Source organism: Pogoniulus pusillus, chromosome 10 (assembly GCF_015220805.1).
Source record: "Pogoniulus pusillus isolate bPogPus1 chromosome 10, bPogPus1.pri, whole genome shotgun sequence".
Taxonomy (NCBI): domain Eukaryota; kingdom Metazoa; phylum Chordata; class Aves; order Piciformes; family Lybiidae; genus Pogoniulus; species Pogoniulus pusillus.
The window spans coordinates 34,790,498-34,813,409 of record NC_087273.1 but is presented as its reverse complement, the minus strand read 5'-3'; the positions used below and the strand labels follow the sequence as shown (position 1 = coordinate 34,813,409).

The 22,912-nt window shown below is 44.5% G+C and overlaps 1 protein-coding gene and 1 long non-coding RNA gene across 3 annotated transcripts in view; one reads left to right on the top strand and one right to left on the bottom strand.

Moving 5' to 3' along the window:
- The window catches only part of VAPA (VAMP associated protein A), a 34,962-nt gene extending 21,124 nt beyond the window's left edge, over window positions 1-13,838 (bottom strand). Inside the window, exon 1 of the mRNA XM_064150223.1 lies at window positions 13,665-13,838. Within this exon, the coding sequence (XP_064006293.1) occupies window positions 13,665-13,740 (76 nt within the window). The 5' untranslated portion in view covers window positions 13,741-13,838. The remainder of the gene's footprint in view (window positions 1-13,664) is intronic.
- Window positions 13,839-14,361: 523 nt separating this feature from the next.
- The window catches only part of LOC135178870 (uncharacterized), a 93,967-nt gene continuing 85,416 nt past the window's right edge, over window positions 14,362-22,912 (top strand). For both annotated transcript variants that reach the window (XR_010303767.1, XR_010303768.1), the window contains exon 1: window positions 14,362-15,057. This is a non-coding gene — a long non-coding RNA (uncharacterized LOC135178870). The remainder of the gene's footprint in view (window positions 15,058-22,912) is intronic.

Sequence of the window (22,912 nt, the reverse complement as noted above, 5' to 3'; positions counted from 1 at the left end):
TGACCAAATCCATAAGATGCATTGCCAAGTAACATCATTCCTTCCTCTGGAAATACCAAACCCATGACCACTCAAATACCTTCGCCTGGAAGAAAAATTGACTCTAACAAATCACTTATGTTAAAATTATTCATAGTCTATGAAGCGTAACAGCTTTGGTTTCATGGATTAATATTTCAATTTTATAGGTCTGAATGGTCAGGAAAAATCAGTGGATGAAGGTGCAAGATTAATAAAACCCACAAATAACCATGGCTCTCGGGTAGATATCCATACATTAGAGCAATAAAACAGAATCTTTTGCTTCTTATTCAACCCTGGCACTTGAGAAACAGTTATTAGCTTTATTATCAACCTGTATGAAATGTCAGAATGCAAAAAAGGCTTTAGAAGCAAGCTGACAGATCTCAGCAGCCACAGCTCCTGAAGCCTGATTCTAGGTTAGCATTGGATTTCAACATCAGATTCTATCTGAGCTCCCCACAGTGACATGCTGTCAGCATCCATGCTGGTGATGTACCTGTCAAGGATTTTTCCTTCTAAGAAATGTTCAGTGGCCATTTTTTCAATCTTGAAAGATCTCAACTTCCTCTATCAAGGGGCAAGCAGAGCCTATATATGACTATAGCACCTATATATACTTATGCAGCCCTATACATGGCTACACAGCTTATTCGAGGTGCCTGTGCAGATACTGGTACACATGCTTCAGTGGGGGCTGGTGTAAGGATCTTTGAATAATGAAATAATTTGGGTTGGAAGAATCCTTAAAGATCATTTAGTTCCAGCCTCCCTGGCATGGGCAAGGAAGGGCATGTCCTACCAGGTCAGGCTGTTCAAAGCCTTATCCAACCCGACTTTGAACACTTTCAAGGACAGGGCATCTACCACCTCTTTAGACAACCTGTGCCAGAGCTTCACTACCCTCACAGAAGGGTTTCCTTCTTGCATCTAATCTGAATCTACCCTTTTCCAGCTTAAAGTCATTATGCCTTGTCTTGTCACTACACGTCCTTCTAAAAAGTCCCTCTCCAGCTTTCTTGTAAGACTCAGGTACTGAAAAGCTGCTATAAGGTCTCTCTGGAGCCTTTCTCCAAGCTGAAGAACCCCAATTCTCTCAGCCTGACTTAATAAGCAGAGATATTACATGTCCCTTATTTTTACTGCCTCCTCTAGACTTGCTCCAGCAGGATTATCTCATTCTTGTGTTAGGGACTCCAGAGCTGAACACAGGAACCCCAGATAAGGTCTCAAGACAGAAGCCTCTCCCTTAACTGCTGCCAGCTTTATTTGGTTACATTGTTACGCTTGATGAATTCAGAGTGTATTAAAATTGGTTACACTGTTACTCTTGAGGGTATTAAAATTGGTAGCTCCTAATTCTATACTAGGATAAAGTCTTAAGAATCCCATGATAAAGTATTATTCATCCCAAAGCGCTCTTGCCATTGAGCTAACAAGAACAGCAGAAATATTTTACTGCTAAACATGAACATTTCAAACGTCAAATTATCCCCAAAGCCCTGAAAACTAAACAATATGTACAAGCAATCTTTCAGTACAGATGCTGTATTAACAACTTAATTCAGTGTTATAAACTTGTCCTGCTGGAGCAACTATTCTTTTCACTGACATAATGTAGGATAATTAATTAATCTGATAATTATGGAGCCTTTCAGATTCCAAAAATACCATCAGATATGAAAAACAGAACTGAAGAAAAATTCTCCTTTTCTTTTTCCTTTTAAAATGTGCTGTATTTTAACCTGCTCTAGCTTACAAAACATTTTAGTGATGCTGAAAAGATCCCCAGATCTGCTGTTTAAAATATTCATATATTCAAGCAGCTCTGCACCCTTGAGTGTGGAATTTCCAACTAGATACCCCTTTATGATCTGACTTAAAACATTCCAGACACTCTTCCTGCTCTAGAGCAGTAATCAGAATACTTGTAATCATCTCAGAGGACAGCTGTAGTGGCACACAGAAAAACCCAAGTCTTTCCACAGAGAACCTGATTGAAAGCTGTTGCCCAGCACTGTTCCCAGTGTGCTCTGTGAACTGGCTATCAGAGGCCAGACTCAGACATCAAGCAAGAGTACCAGACCTCCAGACCTCCCCAAAACCAGACCCTTAGACTGGTTTTGGTTGAAAGGGACCTGTAAAGGTCATCTAGTTCAATCCTGCTGCAGTCAACAGGGACATCTTCAAATAGAGCAGGTTGATCACAGTCCCATCCAACCTGACCTGGAATGCTTCCAGGGCTGGGGTTTCTACTGCCTCTCTGGGCAACCCACACAAGGTCTCCCCACCCTACATAGGGATAAGTTTCTTCTCTATCCAGTCTAAGTCTCCTGTTTTCAGTTCAAAACCATCTCCTCTTCTCCTGTTACAACAGGCTCTGCTAAAAAGACCACTCCTACTTCCCTTATGGGCCCTCCTTCATGTGTAACTTGCCACTGTCTATAATTATCCAAATCCTTGTCCTCAGAACCCCACTTCTCACACTAAGTCAAGACTACCTATCCCCACTACTTCCCCTAGACTAACCCTCAATCTCTCCATCTTCATCCTTCTTTCAGCCTTAGGCCTAAGCCACCTTTCTTACACCAGTATCCAGATACTATCAACTTCCACCTTTCCCGAGAACTTCAGACAGACCCCTCCAAGTCTCATCATTATTCCCAATCCAAGCATTGTCACTCAGACAGGACCATAAACTATTTCCTCACTATCTTTACATCAACCTTGAGGAGCTCAGTTAATCAGCTAAGAGATCTTCCTGCTCTCTACAACTACCTGAAAGGAGGCTCTAGTTAAGTGGAATCAGCCTCGTCTCCCAGATAGAAAATTATAGGATTAGAGAAAAAGGCCTCAGGTTGAACCAGAGAAGGTTTAGGTTGAACATTAGGAAATATTTCTGCTCTGAAATGGTTGCCAAGTCCTGAAACGAGTTACCCAGGGAAGCGGTGGAGTCTCCATCCCTAAAGGGACTGAAAAGACATGGTTTAGTGGTGGAATTAGCAGTGCTGAGTTAATGGTTGGACTCTGCAACCTTGGAGGTCTTCCTCAACCTTAGTAATTCTATGATCCTAACACAGCCCCACTTCCCAAGACCAGACAATTCACTCTGACAAAAGCCAGATGGAGTTCTAACTTGAACTGCAACAAGGAATACATCTGGTAGATTTCTAGTAGACAGCAAAATGAAAACCAGTTTTTACTTTCATTGAGTCTACCAGACTTAGTGACTGTACTAACATTGTACTGTTCATATCAACACCATACTCCTATGAATTATAGAGGTTACTACTATAGATATCACCTTTAAATTTATGATCATCACTTAGAAGAAAAACATGCATTAAAAATGCATCTCACTCAAGCTAGTCTAATGACTTGGGATGGAACATGACATATCAGCTTCCAGCCTAAGTACATAATTAGGTACCACCACTGTCCTACCAAGCTTTCAAGAACATTCTCCTGACTTAGGAGAAGCCTTCTGAAGTCCATTTTGTAAGATGATAATAAACTACTTTATTAGATACCTATCACCAGCTAAAGGGCAAGGGTCAATAGGGTGAGATAACACTCTTTTTAGTGGTGTCCAGCAACAGGACAAGGGGCAGCAGGCACAAAACTGAACCCATGAGGTTCCACCTAAACACATAGAAAATATTCTTTCCTGTGAGGGTACTGGAGCCCTGGTCTAAGCTACCAGGGAGATTGCGAAGTCTCCTTCTCTGGAGAGATTCTAGATCTACCTGGACATTTCATTCCTGGATAACCTGCTCTGGTGATCTTGCTTTAGCAGCAGGCTTGGACTAGAAGATCTCTAGAGGTCCCTTCCAACTCCTACAATGCTAAGATTCTCTGATTCTGTATCTGACAACTTTAGAATTACTCTTCCCTGCTTCAGTTTTGGAAGGCTGGTTAAGACTGACACCACTCATACTTGAAATTTGACTGATTTCTGACAATCTTGAGACATCCACAACCACTGGATGCCAATTCATTTTTGTAGTGGTCATACCCTTTAACCTATGCAGCTTTTCTTTTCCCAGCACTTAACTCTTCCAATCTATTTATAGACAGCAATCAGATCCCCTTTCAGTCTTCCTTTCACCAAGACAAACAAGCCAAGCTATTCTACTTCACTTATGTTAATAACTTTTCCTTTGCATCATTCCCATTTGGCTTAATTTTCTCTAGGTGTTGCCAGGGATGCATTCAGATAAAGCTTCATTAACACCACCTCAACATTAATACTTCCCTCACTACAAAACCAGACTCACATTTGTCCCTTCCCCACGTTACATTTTTCCACTAATCTCTTTTACCTGCAACTTCATTTTTGGTTTTTCAGGTTCCTGGGTATCACATAATTACCATTCAGATCATGGAACAAATCCTCCTCAGAAGCTGTGCTAAGATACAGGAAGGACAAAGATTTGAGATAGCCAACATGGCTTCACCAAGGGCAAGTCCTGCCTGACTAACCTAGTGGCCTTCCATGACAGAGTGGACAAGGGAAGAACTACAAATATCACATACCTGGAATTCTCTAAGGCCTTTGATACAATCCTCCACAACATCCTCTCTAAAGTAGCTACAGATCCGATTAATGGACTGTTAGACCAACAAGGAATGGGCTGGCCTGTCATGTCCAAAGTCAATGCCTCGATATCCAAGGGGAAACCAGAAGACTGGTGTTCCTCAAGGACACATACTGTGACCAATATTATTCAGTGTCTTCATCAATGACAGAGTAGAATTGAGCACACTGTCAACAAACTTGCAGATGACACTAAGCTGAGTGGTGCAGTCAACACACTAAGAGGGGTGAGATGTCACCCAGAGGGACCTGAACAGGCTTAAGGGATGGGCCCATAAGAGCCTACTAAGTTCAACAAAGCCAAGTGGAACATCCTGCACATGGGGTGGGGCAATCCCCAGTATCAATGTAGGCTGGAGGATGAAGGGATTGAGAACAGCTCTGAGGAGAAAGCCTTGGGATTACTGGAGGGTGAAAGGCTGATCATGACCCATCAGCATGCACTCATGGCCCAGAAGCCAAATGTGTCCTAGGCTGCATGCAAAGCAGCATGGCCAGAAGGCTGAGGGAGGGAATTGTTTCTCTCTAATCCACTCACACTAGACACCTCACCTGGAGTACACAACAGACACTGAACTGTTAAAGAATCCAGGAGGTTGCAAAAATGGCCAGACTGATGGAACACCCCTCCTGTAAGAACAAGCTAGCGAGTCAGAATTATTCAACCTAGACAAGAGAAGGCTCCAGGGAGACCTTATTGCAGCCTTTCAATATATAAAGGGGGATTCTATGAAAGATGAAGATTTTTTTACCAGGTCTGTGGTGAAAGGGCAAGAGTAATGGAACTAAACTGAAAGAGGTTAGACTTGGATTGGACATAAGGAAGAAATTTTATATGATGAGGGTGTTGAGACATTGGCACAGGTTGCTCAGAGAAGCTGTGGATGCCCTATGCCTGGAAGCATTAAAGATCAGGTTGGACAGATCTTTGAGCAACTTAATCTCCCTGTGTTCATAGTAGGGGATTTAGACCAGGTGATTTTTAAAAGTCCCTTCCAAACCATTCAGTGACTTTATGAAATAATGAAATGATGTCAGCTAATCCAGTGGTAAGATCTGATACTGCCTGGAGGATGAGACACAGAGAGAAGAGGTCTCAGATCAAACTAGCACATTCATGCTCCATTTTATTCCACATCCCATTTATCTCCACAGCTTTAATTATTATTTCCTGTAAAGCTTTGCATACTGTCTAGGTCAGACCTATTCAGGCACTAAAGTGTTAAATTAAGAACTGCTCCATGTGAGACCACATTGGAGAAACATAGGAGGCAAAATTTTTTGTATGACTTTTTTAATTCACATAAACATTTATTTTCCTATTGGGGGATTGTGGGTTTTTTCCCCCCTTATTTATGTTATTAAGCATCAAACATCTGAAGTCCTACATCAGGACAATATTTAGCAAGCCACACTAAGTCTCAAGATCTTCCTTATGTAGAAATAAACTGAAAATATTTATTTCCATTTACATAACTATGTATTTCTAAATGCTTTCAAACTATAAAATGACATATGGCAGCAGCACTGCTAAAGAATTTACAGTACAATGATAGAATAGTACATAACACAAAAACCCACTAAATGGCAAGAGAAGTTATAGGCCCAGATCACTATACACCAGATAAAGTCTTACAACCTTAAGATAAATAAAGTTACTAAAATTCTAATGGATGTATCTAGTGTATGATTCTGCATTTTCATCTTCAATAATCAAAGAACCATGGAATCTCACAGGCTGGAAAATACCTCCAAGAACATCAAGTCATTAATCCAACACTGTCAAGTGCACCAGTAAATCATGACCCTTAGGTGCCACATATATGGATTTTTTTGAATGCATCCAAGGAGAGTGATTCCATTACTTTCCTGGGCAGCCTATTCAGGGTTTGACAACCCTTTCATCAAAGAAACTTTACCTAATGTTCAACCTAAACCTCCCCTGGTGCAACTTTAGGCCATTTCCTATTGTCCTGTCACTTGTTACTTGGGAGACTAACACTCCCACCACACTACAACCACCTTTCCGAGAGCTGTAGAGAGTAAGTTCTCCCCTGAGCTTCCTTTCCTCCAGGCTAAAAAAACCCAGTTCCTTCAGCTGTTCCTTACAAGGCCTGTTCTCCACACTCCTCACCAGCTTTTGTGCCCTTCCTTGGACATACTCCAGCACCTTAATGACCTCTTTGTAGTGAAGGGCCCCAAAGTGAACGCAATATCCAAGGTGTGGTTTCATCAGGGCCAAGTACAGTGGGACAATAACCTCTCTAATCCTGCTCACCACACTATTACTCAAACAGGCCAGGATGTAACTGGGCTTCTTGGTCACCTGGGTACAGGCTGACTTTTGCTCATCCAGCTGTCATGCAGCACCCACACATCCTTTTCCACAACAAAACAACACAACAGAAACTCACTTAGTAGAGTTATTTTGTTGTGTATTTAGTTTGAAAAAGAAGAGTATGCAAGCTAATTTTTTATCTGACTCATCTGACAACAAACCCACTGTAATTTGACAACTTTCACACTGGAAATGGACTACTTATCTAAATAATTATTTTGTCTGGGTTTGTTGTTGTTATTTTGTTTGGTTGGGGTTTTTTGTCGTTGTTGTGCCTTTTTGGTTGGTTGTTTTTACACACAGTAACCTCTCTCCAGCAGCCTCTTTCATCTTTAAGGCTTGTAAGCTGTGCATGTCATAATCCTTTAATGACTGATGGACACAAAGATCTGGCAAACAAACATCTCCTGAAGACAATGGTGGTCAGAAAATAAAACATTGAAACCACAGTGAAGCCAAAACAGCAACAATTTACAATACCGTAATGGACAGTTCGTGCACTAAATATTCCCATCTATTAACTGAGGCACAGAACAGCTTCTCTTATTCATGATAAGCTTCGACTTCTCAGCTTGGCCTTGAACAATGGTGCAGTGTTTGGGTGCAACACAATGTTTCTTGCAATAATGATGTATATTTCACTGATCCAGTATGCTGCCAACCAGCAGGAGTAGGCACTTCATACTCATTACAGTGCAAAGGTGCAGCTTATATACCAATGACTATGTTAAAAGTCCAAGACAGTGAAGTGTGGATAGTGTTTCTCTTTTAATGAAGGTGCAAAGTTAAAGAAGAATCCTACAAATTGTAGGTAAAGAATAAAACTTCTAAACCTTCATTGATGCATATAACTGTCACATAGGAAAATCTTCCATTATTTAATCTTAAAACAAACAGCAAGGTAAATATGCCATAATATAATCTAATGTCTGTATATGCTTGGCTGCATGGATTCATACAACTATCTTTATTATTAGTCAGTTTTGAATGCAGTTTAACACCGTGGTAGAGACAGAATCACAGAATGGTTTGGGTTGGAAAGGACCTCTTGAGATCATTTAGCCCAGCAACCCTCCTAAAGCAGGGTCAACCACAGCAGGTTGCCCAGGATTGCAATGTCCAAGAGGGTTTGGAATCTCTCCAAAGAAGGAGACTTGGCAATCTCTCTGGGCAACCTCAACCAGTGCTCCAGCATCCTCAGAGCAAAGCAGCTTTTCCTCATGTTCAGACAGAACCTCCTGTGTACCAATTTGTGTCCATAGCCCCTTGGCCTGTCTCTGGGCACCACTGAAAATAGTCTGGCCACATCCTTCTGTCACCCTTTCTTTAAATACTGATAAGCATTGAATGTATGTACACCTAAATCACCTCACAAGCAACATCTGGGGAAAAGAACTACCTTCCTTTCTCTTCCTCACTACATTCCTCCCAATTTGTTCCTCAACTTTCAGTATTTTTTTAAAATACATTAAAATGCTAACAAGATGTGAGATTTGAGCCAGTAAACAATGGCTAGAAAAAGAGATATATAGGAAGAGCAAACAATTCCATGAATCCTTCTTGGATTTAAAGTAAAAAGAAGTCAGCCAAAGACTTCTATGGCATGTTTGATCTTTGTCATCAAACAGTGCTCAGGCACTCAAATGGAATTGTTTCAAGGTATCGGGAAGCCGCAATTGGGTCAGTAATCACAACCAGCTTTTCCCCTCTGCACTCCCACTGTTTATTGTCCAAAATGTTGTGGAATGAAGATACCAGTACACTGAGATCCCAATTGTCTTTATTCACCCTGTCTTGGGAAACTGTGACATGATAAATCTGATGGTACTTTGGATATAGAGAAAACAGGTGCAAAGTTTGACATAATCAAGACACACAGAAATAAGACAGCAAGATCATATTTGAGGACTTCAAACCCTGCCGACACTAAAAGATATCCCAGGCCAATTCTGGCAACAGACCTTGAGGGCAGACGATGCATTTAACATTGAGCTATTTTTACCTTTACATTCCTCCTTCTCCATTTGCAGCAACACACAGCCTGTGGCTGTCAATGTTACCAATGAGAGGTAACGATTGCAAAATAATCTACAGTGATATCTTTGGATCATTTCGAAGGTTGTTGAAATCTGCACTTCAGAGTAAGCCATAACACTTCTGTGAAGTGCCTCCACCTCATGTGGAAAGAGTAATTTGAACATATACTAGTTGATATTTGGTTTTCTTCACTCCAAATTATGAATTGCATTAATAATCAGAAATTGAATTACTGGAAGAGATCAGTGTAACAAGACATTTAAACAGTCAAAGGGAAAATGTATTGCACAAAACATGCCCAAAAATTAAGTCTCCTTGCTTGCTGACTTATTTCTAGCTTAAAAGTAATAAAAAAGGAAAATTGTGCCTCATTATTTTGGGAGGCTTGCAAAGGTAACCTGGGTGGATTTTGACAACTACAACAAAGGATTTCAATTTAGAATGTCCAGATTTTTTTAATAATTATTTAGCTTAGACATTAGGAAGAGATTCTTGCCCACAAGGGTGGTGAGGCTCTGGAACAGGAGAAGCTGTGGAGGCTCCAAACCTAGAAGTGTTCAAAGCTAGGCTGGATAGAGCCTTGAGCAGCCAGGTCTATTAGGAGGTGTCCCTGCCCATGACAGGGAGATTTGAACTAGATGATCTTTAAGGTCACTTCCAACTCAAGCCATTCTATGATTCTACTACTCATCAGACACCTCTGAATCACAGGAAATTCAAATTCTGAAGACTTTCAACTAATTTTCCAAGGCTCATCAGATCACCTAGGGCTGAGTTTCAGACAGGTGTAGCAAAAGGAGTGATTCAAAGATTTCACACAGGTTTACAGAAAAGGACCATCATCATCTATTACTAACTTCAACTAACTTCCTTTACAACTGCATAACTGGCTTTTTGGACTTAAGGAAAACCCAAATTCTATAAATACACAGAAATCTTTGAAATATAAATTTAGAGGTACAAGGATTCACAAGTCACATGACAAAGACCCCAACAGGAAGCAAAGTATGCTCCAACTTGCAAATTGGTTGTTTTTACGTGTCTCACATTTCAATTCTTCCTATCCAGTCCTAAACAAACCAAACCAACTTCAGATCTGAAAAGCTAAACTCAATACATTTGATTAAAATGCATAAGAAAGGTGACCTACAAGAGTGATATGGCTGAAGACTGGATGCAAGAACCAGGAGGCCAATTCTCAATGCTCCATATGGAATTTATGAAATGTATTACAGACCTTGTTTTTGTTGATTAGACTAAAAATACTAAATGATGGTTTCAGGAGGAATGGTGAATTTAAAGCCTTTACTCCAAGGTAAGGCCTATATACTTGCTAATTTAAATCACTGTTCGCATAGGGGCACAGCAACACATTTCGCTGTTACCCTAAAGGTCAGAAATCTATTCTAAGTACCCAAAACAAAACAAAATAAACAAAAAACCAACCAACCACCAACACCACAAAAAACAACAAAACTCTTTCTCCACTTCAGATGTTTAAACTGGAGCTCTCCTCACAGGATTGTTTAGGCTGGAAGAGAACTTTAAGATAATCCAGTCCAACCACTATGCTAACACTACCAGGTCCACCACTAAATCATGCTCCCCAGCACCATATCCACACAGCTTTTCAATCACTCCAGGAACAGTGACACCACCAATTTCCTGGGTATCCTGGTCCTGGGCTTGACAACCCTTTTGGGGAAGATTTTTTTCCTGACATCCAACCTAAACCTCCCGTGGCACAGACTGAAGGCATTTCCTCTTGTGCTCTCATCTGTTACTAAGGAGAAGAGACTAAGCCCCCACCTCATTACAATTGCCTTTCAGGGATTTGTAGAGAGCAAGAAGGTATTCACTCAAACTCCTTTTTTCCAGGCTAAACAATCCCAGTTGCTTCACCTACTCCCCAGAGTACCTGTTCTCCAGACCCTTCACCAGCTTCATTACCATTCTTTGGACCCACTCCAGCAATTCAATGTCCTCCCAGGAGTGAGGGGCCCAAAACCAAACCCAGTATGCAAGGTGTGGCCTCACCAGGAATGAGTACCTCTCTCGTCCTGCTGGCCACACTTGCTGATATAGGCCAGTGTGTTGCATATACTTCAATGGTATTACATCAATAACCATAATGCATAATTCATATGATCATTTTAAACACAAACTTTCAGTGCAGCTGGTTACTTTTTTAAACAAAGGTGTGTGATTTTCCTATGAAGTTACATTCACCCACACGCATTCTGTTCCACAACAGTTACTTTTCCCAGAATCACAGAATTTTAGGGGTTGGAAGGGACCTCAAAAGATCATCCACTCCAACTCCTCTGCCAGAGCAGCATCACCTAGGGCAGGTCACACAGGAACACATTCAGGTGCATTTTTAATGTTTCCAGTGAAAAAGACTCCATAAGCTCTCTGGGCAGTCTGCTTCAGTGTTCTGTCACCCTTACAGTGAAATTTGAACTCCCTTCTTCCTTCGTTGTATCTCCCTTCACTGTATCCTTCAATGCAGCATTTTAGAACTGAATTATCTGTTGGCCCACAAACCTTTTTAAACACATCAGCATAATAAGGAGTCAGAAAATATTGAGGGTGCACTCAGTGCTCTCTCAACAGCAGCTCTTTCTGTAGTATATTACTGCAATAATACAGTAACAGTGAGCGCTTTCCATGGAGTATTAAGACTGCAGTCTCATTATGCTTCTGATTTTGTTTCTGCTTAGTCTGCGCTACAGCACCCTTCCTAATATATGCATTAGCCTGAAACCAAAATTTATGCCTAAAGAATACACATTTCATGCTCTAAGTACATAAACATGCAGCACAGTAAAGATCTCTGACTGACAACAGCTTCACACAGAGAATTTCTAATCTAGTATTTATTCTATATTCCATGTATCAACACTTTGTTTCCTATCACATAAACAAGGCTTAAGTTCCAGCTTGGAGGCAGCTCGACATCTGAAAGCTCTGAATTAGACACAGTAGGTTTTTAATTAAAAAAAAATAAATTAATGAATTTTTCTCCAACCTGTTCTTGCAGTAAGAATTTGGTGTATTGAAATCCAAGTGCTGTCAGATATGGCAGCATTTTAACCACACAAAACAGAACTGAAAAAAGATAAGTTCCTGCTCCTTTTTTTTTTTTTTCTATGAACATGCAATTTCAAAATTGAAGCCCTCAAGAAACTGAAACATGAGATTTGTGGATTTAATTCATTTGCTGGATCAAGTATAGTTTGTTCAAAGTTTGCCTAAAAGCCAGCCAAAGGTATTTTGGGGGGGAATACAGTGTCCTTCTCTAATACAAACATTAATTGTTCTAGTTGTCCACTTAAAAGATTTTTTTACAACATGATAAATTCCACTCTCTCCCTCTATAAAATGAGTCAACTAAAAATGGAAAAGAGAAACGTTTAGAGGATTGGGCAAGTACATGTGCTGACACTAGTTCCAAAATTTAAAGCACATATTCAGTAACATTAACAGCTTTTTTGAAAAAAATAACCCAACATTGCTGGTTCTAAATCTGAAATATTCTCAGATTGTCCTCACGTGTATAAAATATAATCACAGGATACTATCAAAAGCTACTTATTCTATCATGCTTTTCCTTCTGCGCTTACCCTTCAAGAATCACTCATCTTTGGAGAGCCCTTTTCACAACTACCTAATTCACTAGGACAGGGAGAAATCCCCCACATGCTAACGGCACTAACGGAGATCTCTTTTGACAGGAGCATGTCATGCCGGTCACAGTCATGCGGTCGGCACGCAAGACCCAAAGCACAGAAACTTCCCAAATGCACACATTCCTTTCCCTCACTCCCAAGAAAGGAGCGTACTGCCTGTTTACGCACCCAGAAGCTGACAACTTGGAAGAAAAGGAGGAGTCATTTGCAAGGCCAAACCGGCCAAGCTGCACCGGGGAGAGTGTGCTGGGTGATGGTGCAAAACCGCACCAGACCCCAAGGGGACGGCGACGAGGGCCAGGGCCGGGCTCGGACAAGGGCCTGCAGCCGGCCCTCAGGGCGCGGGAGAAGGTGCAGGCCAGACTGGGGCAGCCTCCTCAAGCGATTTCTCCCTCCCCGTTTCAATCGCCCACTCCGGGGCTCTCCTACTCGCTGCAGCCCGAAGGACACGTCACGGAGACGGACCGGCGGCCACGCAGACCCTCGCGGTCACAGAAATGACAACAGTGACTGTCCCCTCCCCAGACCGGGCTCCGTTCGCTCTTTGGGCCCCGCTACTCCAGGGCCGGGCCTCCCAGGCGGAGGGTGACAGGGCAGCGACCGTCTCGACACGCGGAGGGGCCGGGCCGGGGGCGGACTGGCGCGGCGGAGGGAGGCGGCTGAGCCCCGGGCGCCGCGCCCGGCGGAGCAGGCGGCAGGCGTGCAGCTGCCGGTGCCGCGGGCACGCTCCCGAGTCCCCGCGGGATCCCAAGATGGCGGCGGGCAAACCCGTTCAACGGCTCGGCGGCGCCACCCCCCAGCCCCCAGCGGACCCGAGCGGGCACGGCCGGGCACCGGGGCCCGGTGGAAGGAGCTGGGGAGAGGGAGGAACAAAGAGGCCACTGGAAGCGGCCCGACGCCGAGAGGAAACGGGACACCCCTCGGGGGAGAGTCGGCCCCCTGCCCCTCTCCTCCCCCGCCGCCGGGCTCCCCCCCTCACCTTTGAATTTGAGGTCGGTGGGCGGATCAAGAACCAGGATCTGCTCGTGCTTTGCCATAGCCCCGGCGGCCGCCATCTCGCTCGCTCGCTCGCTCGCTCCGGCGGGAGGAGGAGTAGGGGGGTGTGGGGAGGAGGAGCGGGAGGACGGGCGGCAGTGCCGCTCCCTCCAGGCGGGCGGGCAGTGACTCCGCCGCCGGCAGGCCGAGAGGGCGGGCACTGCCTCCTGCCGCTGCTGCGCGCTGCCGCCGCTCTCCTCGCTGAAAGGCCGCCCGCTAGCACCGCCCCGCCCAGGCACGGCTGCCGCTGCGGCGGCGGAGGCGGAGGCCCGTTCCACGCATGCGCCGGGCGGGATTTTCCCTCACACACACACCTCCCGCCTTCGAGCGCCAGCGGCTGAACAGGGGACCTCTCCTCAACACACCTGGTTCTCGCAACCATCTTCCTGTGAAGGAGAACAGGGAGAAGCGGCTCTCCCGCCTCAAACACCCGCAGAGAGCCCCGAGTACAGGCGGCGCTCGCCGGGAGAGGAACAGCGACAGAGGCTCAGGGCTGTGGGCGGCGGCAGGGAACTACCACTCCCAGAGCGCCCCGTGGCGAGCTGCGGGCGCGGGGCATGCCGGGAGTGGTAGTGCTGGGCGGGAAGCTGAGGCGGGCGGCTGAGGCGGGCGGCTGAGGCGGGCGGCTGAGGCGGGCGGCTGAGGCGGGCTCCAGCTCCTCCGCGCTCCCCGCCGCCCTGTGGCCTGTGCTGGGCTGGGGAACGGAGGCTGAGCCTAGGCGGTAGGACCCTGAGGGCAGCTAACTCCCCATGGCTGACAGTGGATCTGGGACGGGTGCAGACTGATCATGGGTGAGGCCATGGGATCCCTGTAGAATAATAGAATCAAAATGTTTTCAGTTGGGAAAGACCTTTCAGATCACCGAGGCAAACCGTTAACTGACTCTGCCAAGCCTGGCGCTGAACCGCATCCCTCAGCACCACATCGCTGTGTTTTTTAAACACCTCTAAGGATGGGGATTTAGCCACCTCCCTGAGGAGCCCGTTCCAGTGTTTGAGAATCCTTTTGATGGAGAAGGTTCTTCTAATACCCATCTTAAGTCTCTGGTGCAATTTGAGGCTACCTGTTACAAGAGAGAAGAGACCAACCCCACAACCGTACTCAAACCTCCTTACGGGGAGTAGCAGGGAGCAAGAATCTCTGCCTCGGTCTGCTTTTCTGCAGGCCGAACAACCCCAGGTCCCTCAGCCACTCCTCGGAAGATCTGCTCTTCAGACCCTTCACCAGCTTTGCTGCCCTTCTCTGGACCGGCTCCTGTCACAGGCACACACCAGGACAGCTGTGGCCCAGTCTGCAGGCAGCTCCACCACCCTTCAGAGCAGCACGCTGACACTGAGGTAAATGGCCTTAGCCTGGGAAATGACCAAAAACTCCTCTGAAGTAGGAAATGTCTCCTTATGTGAAAGCTTGGGAGCATTAAGTGTTGAGAGGTGCTGGAGCGGGTGCAGAGAAGGGCAACGAGGCTGGGGAGAGGTCTGACCTACGAGGAGCAGCTGAGGGAACTGGGGTTGTTCAGTCTGGAGAAGAGGAGGATGAGAGGGGACCTTATCGTCCTCTACAACTACCTTAAAGGAGGTTGTAGTGAGGCTGGACCTGGTCTTTTCTCCTGAATTATGAATGATAGGACAAGAGGAAATGGCCTCAAGTTGCATCAGGGGAGGTTCAACTTGGATGTTTGGAGGAAGTTCTTTACTGAGCAGGTGGTCAGGCACTGGCACAGGCTGCCCAGGGAGGTGGTGGAGTTGCCATCCCTGGAGGTGTTTAAAGGAGAGTGGATGTGGTGCTTGAGGCTAAGGTCTAGTGATGAAGGCTGCTGGGATGAAGGTTGGACTGGCTGATCCTGGTGGTCCTTTCCAACCATAGTGATTCATAGTGATTAGAAGTTGTGCTGAGGGATTTGGTTTAGTCAAGGACTTGTCAGTGTGAAACTAATGATTGGACTGGTCAATCCTGAAGGTCTTTTCCAATCTAAGAAGTTCTGTGATTCTGTGAGATCAGTTGAGCTCTTGCAAAACCTCAATTAGAAATAAGCCTCGTTATTTATGAGTAGGCAGAAGCACAGGGTATTTGCAATCCTTCTGGCTTGTGCTTTTTGTCACAGTGTTGTCACAGTAGGCCTTTTCATTAATCCCGTACTTTGAAGCAGATGGTGCACCTTGGGGTATGTGAACACAAAAGAAACAAACAAACAAGAAAGGAAAAAAAAACCCAAACCACAGATAGAAAGCCAAATCTGTCTGAACCTTGATGATTCCTCTGTCCTAATTCTACTTCTGAGGAATCTGGCTGTAAGACAGATGAATGTGTATTCATAAAGTGATGGAATGATAGAGCGGTTTGTGTTGAAAGGGGCCTTTAAAGGTTATCTAGTCCAACCCTTTGTATTGATCAACTAGATCAGCTTGCTCAGAGTCCCAAACATCCTGACCTGGAATGCTTCCAGGGATGGGGCTTCTACCACCTCTCTGGGCAGCCTCAGCCAGCACCTCATCACCCCGACCATAAAACTTTTCTTCCTTTTATCTAGTCTAAATATCCTCTTAGTTTAAAACCATCTCCCCTTGTTCTGTTACAAGGCTATGGTAAAGAGCCTTATCTTCTCCAGGCTGAACAACTCCAATTCTCTCAGCCTGTCCTCATAGCAGAGGGGTTCCAGTCCTCACATTGCTTTTGTGGCCGACTCTGGTCTCACCAGGGACTAGAAATATAAAAGAGTTACAAATGAGAGGTATTTTTGTCTTCTGAGTCTGCACAGAGGATGCATCTTTTGTGTTTGTACTTTGTATAGTTAATTTTCAACCCAACTGAAAGAAGAAAAGACAAAACATCTTGAGCCATTTAGTATTTTGCAGCAGTTCCCCAAGTCTTGATTTTTTGCAAGCCAAGACCCAGTTCTTCTGGTGCATCATCACCAGGTCATTAATTTCTGAGAAGTGTACACTGTGGCTGAATCTTTGGTGGATTCATGAACAGAAACAGTGAGAGGATAAGTGTCCATTAGAACAGAAGAAGAAAAAAAATACACTGGGACAGAAAAAAAAACCCAAACTATCTTCTAATTTATCTTCTAGATGCCAAGGGTGAGAATGCATAAACAGAGTGGAGCAGTAGTTTTGCTAACCAAGCCCAGCAGTAACTTTAAATATTGCCCTGTAAATAAATGATCTAATTTAAAATGCTGGTTTATGTGCATCATAAAATAAGTCTGTAGCAGGAAAACTGCAGCCAGAGTAGCTGCAGACCTCTGGCAGCATTTGGATATATACACCAAGTGCCTCCACCTATTGAAACCAGTTCCAATCAGGTAGAACTCCTCTGAAGTATTTTTTTTCCAGAGCAATTTTCACTTGTTTCTTCTGCAGTCAGTGTTGGTATCAAAAGTCATATAGATATTTGCTGTTGGCAAGAGAGAAGTGGGGAAAAGTGCTGAAGTAGGCAGGCAGCAGGATGGCAGGCCTGGGGGAGAGGCAGGCAGCTGAAGTGGATGGCGAAGGCTCTGTTGGAGCCAAGGCAGAGCCTGCATCTAAATTAATCAAGGGGTTCAGAACACTCCCTTCGTGGTTGCGGTGGAGGTAGAGCTATTTACCAAAGAAACTGTATGATCCATACATCTTATTATGATAAGGTGATCTGATTAACTACTTTCAATGTATTTATTATCAGGACATAGTTTTCAAGTGGCTTATTTTGTTCCTCTACATGTTCTTAGCATCTGTACAGCAAACTGCAAGAGAGGAAAGATATATGTGTTAATCCTTCTGACTTCCATCACTTTGTCCTCCAACCTTGTGTGAGGGCTGGAACGTCTCTGCTGTGAGGGCAGACTGAGAGAGTTGAGTTTGTTCAGCCTGGAGAAGAAAAGGCTCCAGTGAGACTTTTTTGTGGCTTTTCAGTACTTAAAGGAGCCTGTAACCAAGATAGGGATAATCTTATAAACAGGACCTGCTGCCCTGGTAAAGGACAAGGGGAAGGATGGTTTTAAACTGAAAATGGAGATTCAGACTAGATAGAAGGAAGAAATTTTTATGCTGAAGGTGGTGAGGCACTGGCTCAGGTTGCCTAGAAAGGTGGTAGATGCCCCATTCCTGGAACCATTCCAGGTCTAAACAACCTGAATTAGTTGAAGATGTTCCTGCTCACTTCCCTGAAGTTGGACTAGATGGCCTTTAAAGGTCCCTTGCAACCCAAAACGTTCCATGAATTCATGGTTCTCTGATTTCACAATCTCTTGTATAAGAAAATCTGAGGAGAAATAGAAGTTAAGATCTCTCTTTAATATGAGGACAGGTCTTGCAGGTCTTCCCATGCATGGTTTTCAGTGCAAGCACCTCCTTAGACATGCCTGTGATAGATATAACTGGCACCAGGGGATGTACACGGACAGAACTAGGTTATCACCAGCATAAGAGAGGTAGTGAATGAATGACAGGGTACAGCCTCAAGCTGCGGCTCACAGAGGGAGAGTCACAGCATCACTGAGGGTGGAAGGGGGCCCAGGAGGGCAGTAGTTCAATTTCCAACTCAAAGTTTGAATTCAGGCCAGGTCAGGCAGGGCTTTGTCCTGTGGAGTCATTAAAACGTCAGAGGACAGAACTTTCCCAAGCTCCTCATGAGTCCTGATCAGTTCTGGCCTGTCCAGCCCCCACCTATTTCATGTTAACAGCAAAGTTAGTACAGTGACTCCAAGCATGTGCCTTGATGGTAGTCAGGCATGAAAGTGTTTGTTGAATGTAGTCTTTGTGGTGTTTGAAAACATTGAGAACCTTAATAGTGCATTAATCTGTTTTGTCATCTCCCATCTAATGCTTCTATTCCATCCAGACTGATGCTAGGGTTTTATCTCAAACACCACCTGGGCTGTTGATCAGCAAAGTCTGGCAACCTTCTCCAGCATCTGATGCCATTAAAGAATGAACCCTTTGATCTGTTTCAGTCAGTAGAACTCCTCTTGGTGAAATGTTGTTGCAGAAGTCTCTTCAGAATATTCTTGCAAGGGGATAATATTTGTTTAACCTGAGGTCAGCATATGTCCAGTGTGATGGTTAATGTTTTTCATGGTGTGATTTCATAGAATTATTTAAGCTGCAAAAGAGAATCATAGAATTGTCAGGGTTGGAAGGGACCCCAAAGATCACCTAGTTCCAACCTCCCTGCCATGGGCAGGGACACCTCACACTAGATCAGGTTGCCCAGAGCCACATCAGCTTGGCCTCAAAAACCTTCAGAGATGGGCCTTCTACCACCTCCCTGGGCAACATGTTCCAGTGTTTCACCACCCTCATGGTGAAGAACTTCTTCCTAACATCCATTCTGAATCTCCCTGCTTCTAGTTTTGCTCTGTTTACCCTAGTTCTATCACTACCTGACATCCTAAAAAGTCCCTTACCAGCTTTCCTGTAGGCCCCCTTCAGATACTGGAAGGCCACAATAAGGTCTCCTTGGAGCTTTAAGATCATCAAGTCCAACCATTAATCCAACATGTAAACAGGAAGAAAACATTTTTCACTGTGAGGGTGACAGAACCCTGGAACCCAGGGGGGTTGTGAAGTCTCCTTCTCTGGAGATATTCAAAACTCACCTGGATGCCTTTCTATGTGATCTGCTCCAGGTGATCCTGCTGTGGCAGCAGGATTGGACTGGATGGTCCTTTGAGGTCCCTTCCAACACTCAATATTCTGTGATTCTGCGATTGCCAAGTCTGGTGCTAAACCATGGCCCTCAGCACATCTGCATGTCTTTGAAATCCCTCCAGAGATGATGGTTCAACTGCTTCCTTGGACATCCTTCTCAAAACCCACCTAGCCTCAGTCCTGGCCAGCCTGCTCTGGCTGACTTTGTTTTAGCAGAAGGGTTGGACTAGATGTTCTCCAGAGGTCTTTTTCAAGCCTCACCATTCTGTGATTCTGTGATTTCTTTACCTAGTGACATTGCTATATACAATGCCATGCTGGATATTTGAGTAGAGAGAAGCCTATAACACCTAATGGCACTGTCATAAATAGCTACAGGGTAAAATCTCATCTACATGTCGTACTTTGGACCCGATTATGTTCTGCAGAACATGAAAATGCCCTAGACCATTAACTTATATAGGAACAAGACAAAAATGGGATCTTGTCTATGTGGTTTAAAGTAGCACTTAAAGAACTGAATGATTCCTGAGCCAATTTCATATGTGCTAAAAGCCATTAGCCCTTTCATAAAGGGCAAAGTTATTAAGGAAATGGATTTTTCAATACTGTTTTCAAGAATTGCTTGTTGCAGCTCATAGACATTCATGAGGGATGTAATGAGATAATTCAATATACAAAATATGGAATGTGTGTGTTGCTTGTTGTTTGCTGGTTTTGCATGCACAAATGCTTAGTTAGAAAGGCCACGGGCAGGGACATTTTTGGCTGGATCAGGTTGCTCAGAGCCCCAAACAACTTCAGATGGAATGTTGCCAGGGATGGGGCTTCTAGCAATTCTCTGGGCAACCTGGGCCAGTTTTTCACCACCCTGACCATAGAAAATTTCATCCTATGTAGTCTAAATCCTCTTTTCTTTCTAATTTTAAAACCATCACCTCTTGTCCTGTCACAGCAGGCTCTGCTAAGAAGTCTGTCCTTATCTTTCCTGTAGACCCCCCTAAAGTACTAGAAGGCCTCAATAAGGTCTCCCTGGTGGTCCTTTCCAACCATAGCGATTCATAGTGATTAGATGTTGTGCTGAGGGTTTTGGTTTAGTCAAGGACTTGTCAGTGTGAAAGTAATGATTGGACTCGAGGACCTTGAAGGTCTTTTCCAATCTAAGAAATTCTGTGATTCTGTGATTCTCTTCTCCATCTTGAAGATCACCCAGTGCTCTCAGCCCAGCCTCACACCAGAGGGTTTCCAGCTCTCCCATCATTATTGCGGCCTCCTCTGGCCCCACTCCCTACAAGTCATGTTTCTCCTGTGCTGAGAACTCCAGAGCTCGACCCAGCACTGCAGGTGGGGTCTCAGCAGAGTGGAGCAGATGGACAGAATCTGCTCCCTCCACCTGCTGCCCACAGAGAAGACCTGCACTGAAGTGCCATGTTGAACTCTGTGCACTGTCCTTCAGGAAAGGTGTGGGATAATTGACAGGAGTTCAGAAAAGAGGACCTGTAATGACTGAGCTCCAGAAAACAGACTGAAACGTGAGACCAGATTGAAGTATCAAGGTTATGTAGCCTAAGGGAGACAAGATTGACTCACACATTCACTATGCATCTAAAATTACAGCAAAGAGAAAGAAAATAGCCTGATCTAGTTTACTTTGGACAGGACAAAAAGGAATGGGTGTAGATCAGAGCAAGAATGCTCTGAATCAGGATTCAGAACAGATATGAAGATCTCTTAAGTGTAAGGATAATTAAGGTAAAAAATTTCCTGGGAGCACAGTCCTTGGTGTTCCCATTACTGGCCTTTCATAACAGGTTAGATATCTGTTGGGAGATACAAATGCAGCTGATCCTGCCCTGAAATGTGACCTCCCAAGTCCTTTCCTGCTCTAAGAGTCCATCACTGTGCAGATTCCAGCATGTTTCCAGCAGTAGAAATGTCCATTCCCCAAGATCTGATCTGCAGCCCATTAAACCCAGAGGGATTTTTTTTCCAGGGACTTTAATAAGCATTGGACCAGACCCTAATTGAGTGCTTAATTTGAAGCTGCATGTGGAACTCAGTCCACAATTCTGTTAATGGTGTTCGGAAAGGAGAAGAATCCAACTCCTTTTCCCAGGCCACTTTTGTTTGCAGTGCTTACAAGAGAAAGTAAACATGGGCTGAAGAAGCAGCACTGGATCATCCTCACAACGTGGAGTAGAATTGACTGAAGACAGACATGAGGAGAAAGATCTCTGGGGGAAAACTGGCAACTTTTCTTAAGGAAGAACATTTTTGACAGTTTTTTTTTTACATCAGTTAAGCAGGGCCAGACACAAAGAGACAGCAAAAACGATGTCAACAACACTTTAAAAGCTATAAACACTCTAATGAAAGTGAGAATGAAATGTTTATGTCTGCTGGAAGATCAAATTATCTGAAAGCTTGCAAACAGGCAGAACAAAAAGAATCCCAAAAAACCCACAGAATCATAGAATTGTTTAGGCTGGAAAAGACCTCTGAGATCATCAACTGTTATCTAATTCTACCAAGGCTGCTGCTAAACATGTCCTTCAGCTTTCTAAACACCTCCAGGGATGGGGATTCAACCACCTCCCTGGGAGCCCTGTTGCTATGTTCGATAACCTTTTCAGTGAAGAATTTCCTTCTAATATCCAACCTCAACCTCATCTGTTGCAACTTGGAGCTGTTTCCTCTCATCTTGTCACTTATTACTTGGGAGAAGAGACTGGCCCCCACTTCACTACAACCTCCTTTCAGGGACTTGTAGAGAGTGAGAGCCACCTTTTCTCCAGGCTAAATAACCCAAATTCCCTCAGCCACTCCTAAGACCTGTTCTCCAGACCCTTCACCAGCTTTTTGCCCTTCTCTTGCTCCAGCACCTTAGTGTCCCCAGTACTGAAGTCAGGACTCAAAGTGTAACCTCACCACTGCTGGGTACAAGGGGATATTCACTTTCTTGGGCTTGGCTGTCACACTATTCTGACACAAGCCAGGATGCTGTTGACCTTGGGCACCTGGGTGCATGGTGGCTCATATTCAGCCAGCTGTCAACCAGCACCACCAGATCTGCCTCTGCTGAGCTGCTTTCCAGCCACTCCTCCCCAGGCTGTAGCATTGCATGGAGTTGTTTTGATCCAAGTGCAGAACCTGGCACTTGGGCTTGTTGAACCTCATACCATTGGCCTCAGTTCATTGATCTAGCCTGTCCAGGTTCTTCTGCAGAGCCTTCCTACCCTCAAGCAGATCAACACTCCCTCACAGATCAGTGTCATAGAATATAATGGTTTAGGTTGGAAGGGACCTCAAAGATCATCTAGTTCCAACCCCCCACCATAGGCAGGGACACCTCCCACTAGAACAGGTCACTCAATGCCTTGTCCAACCTGGCCTCCCTCCTGAGAGGGAGCATCCACAATCTCCCTGGACAACCTGTGCCAGTGTCTCACCACCCTCACTGCAAAGAACTTCTTCCTAGCATCTAGTTTGACTCTCCCCTCTTCAAGTTTAAACCCATTACCACTCATCCTGTCATTACAAGACCTTGTCAATAGTCCCTCTC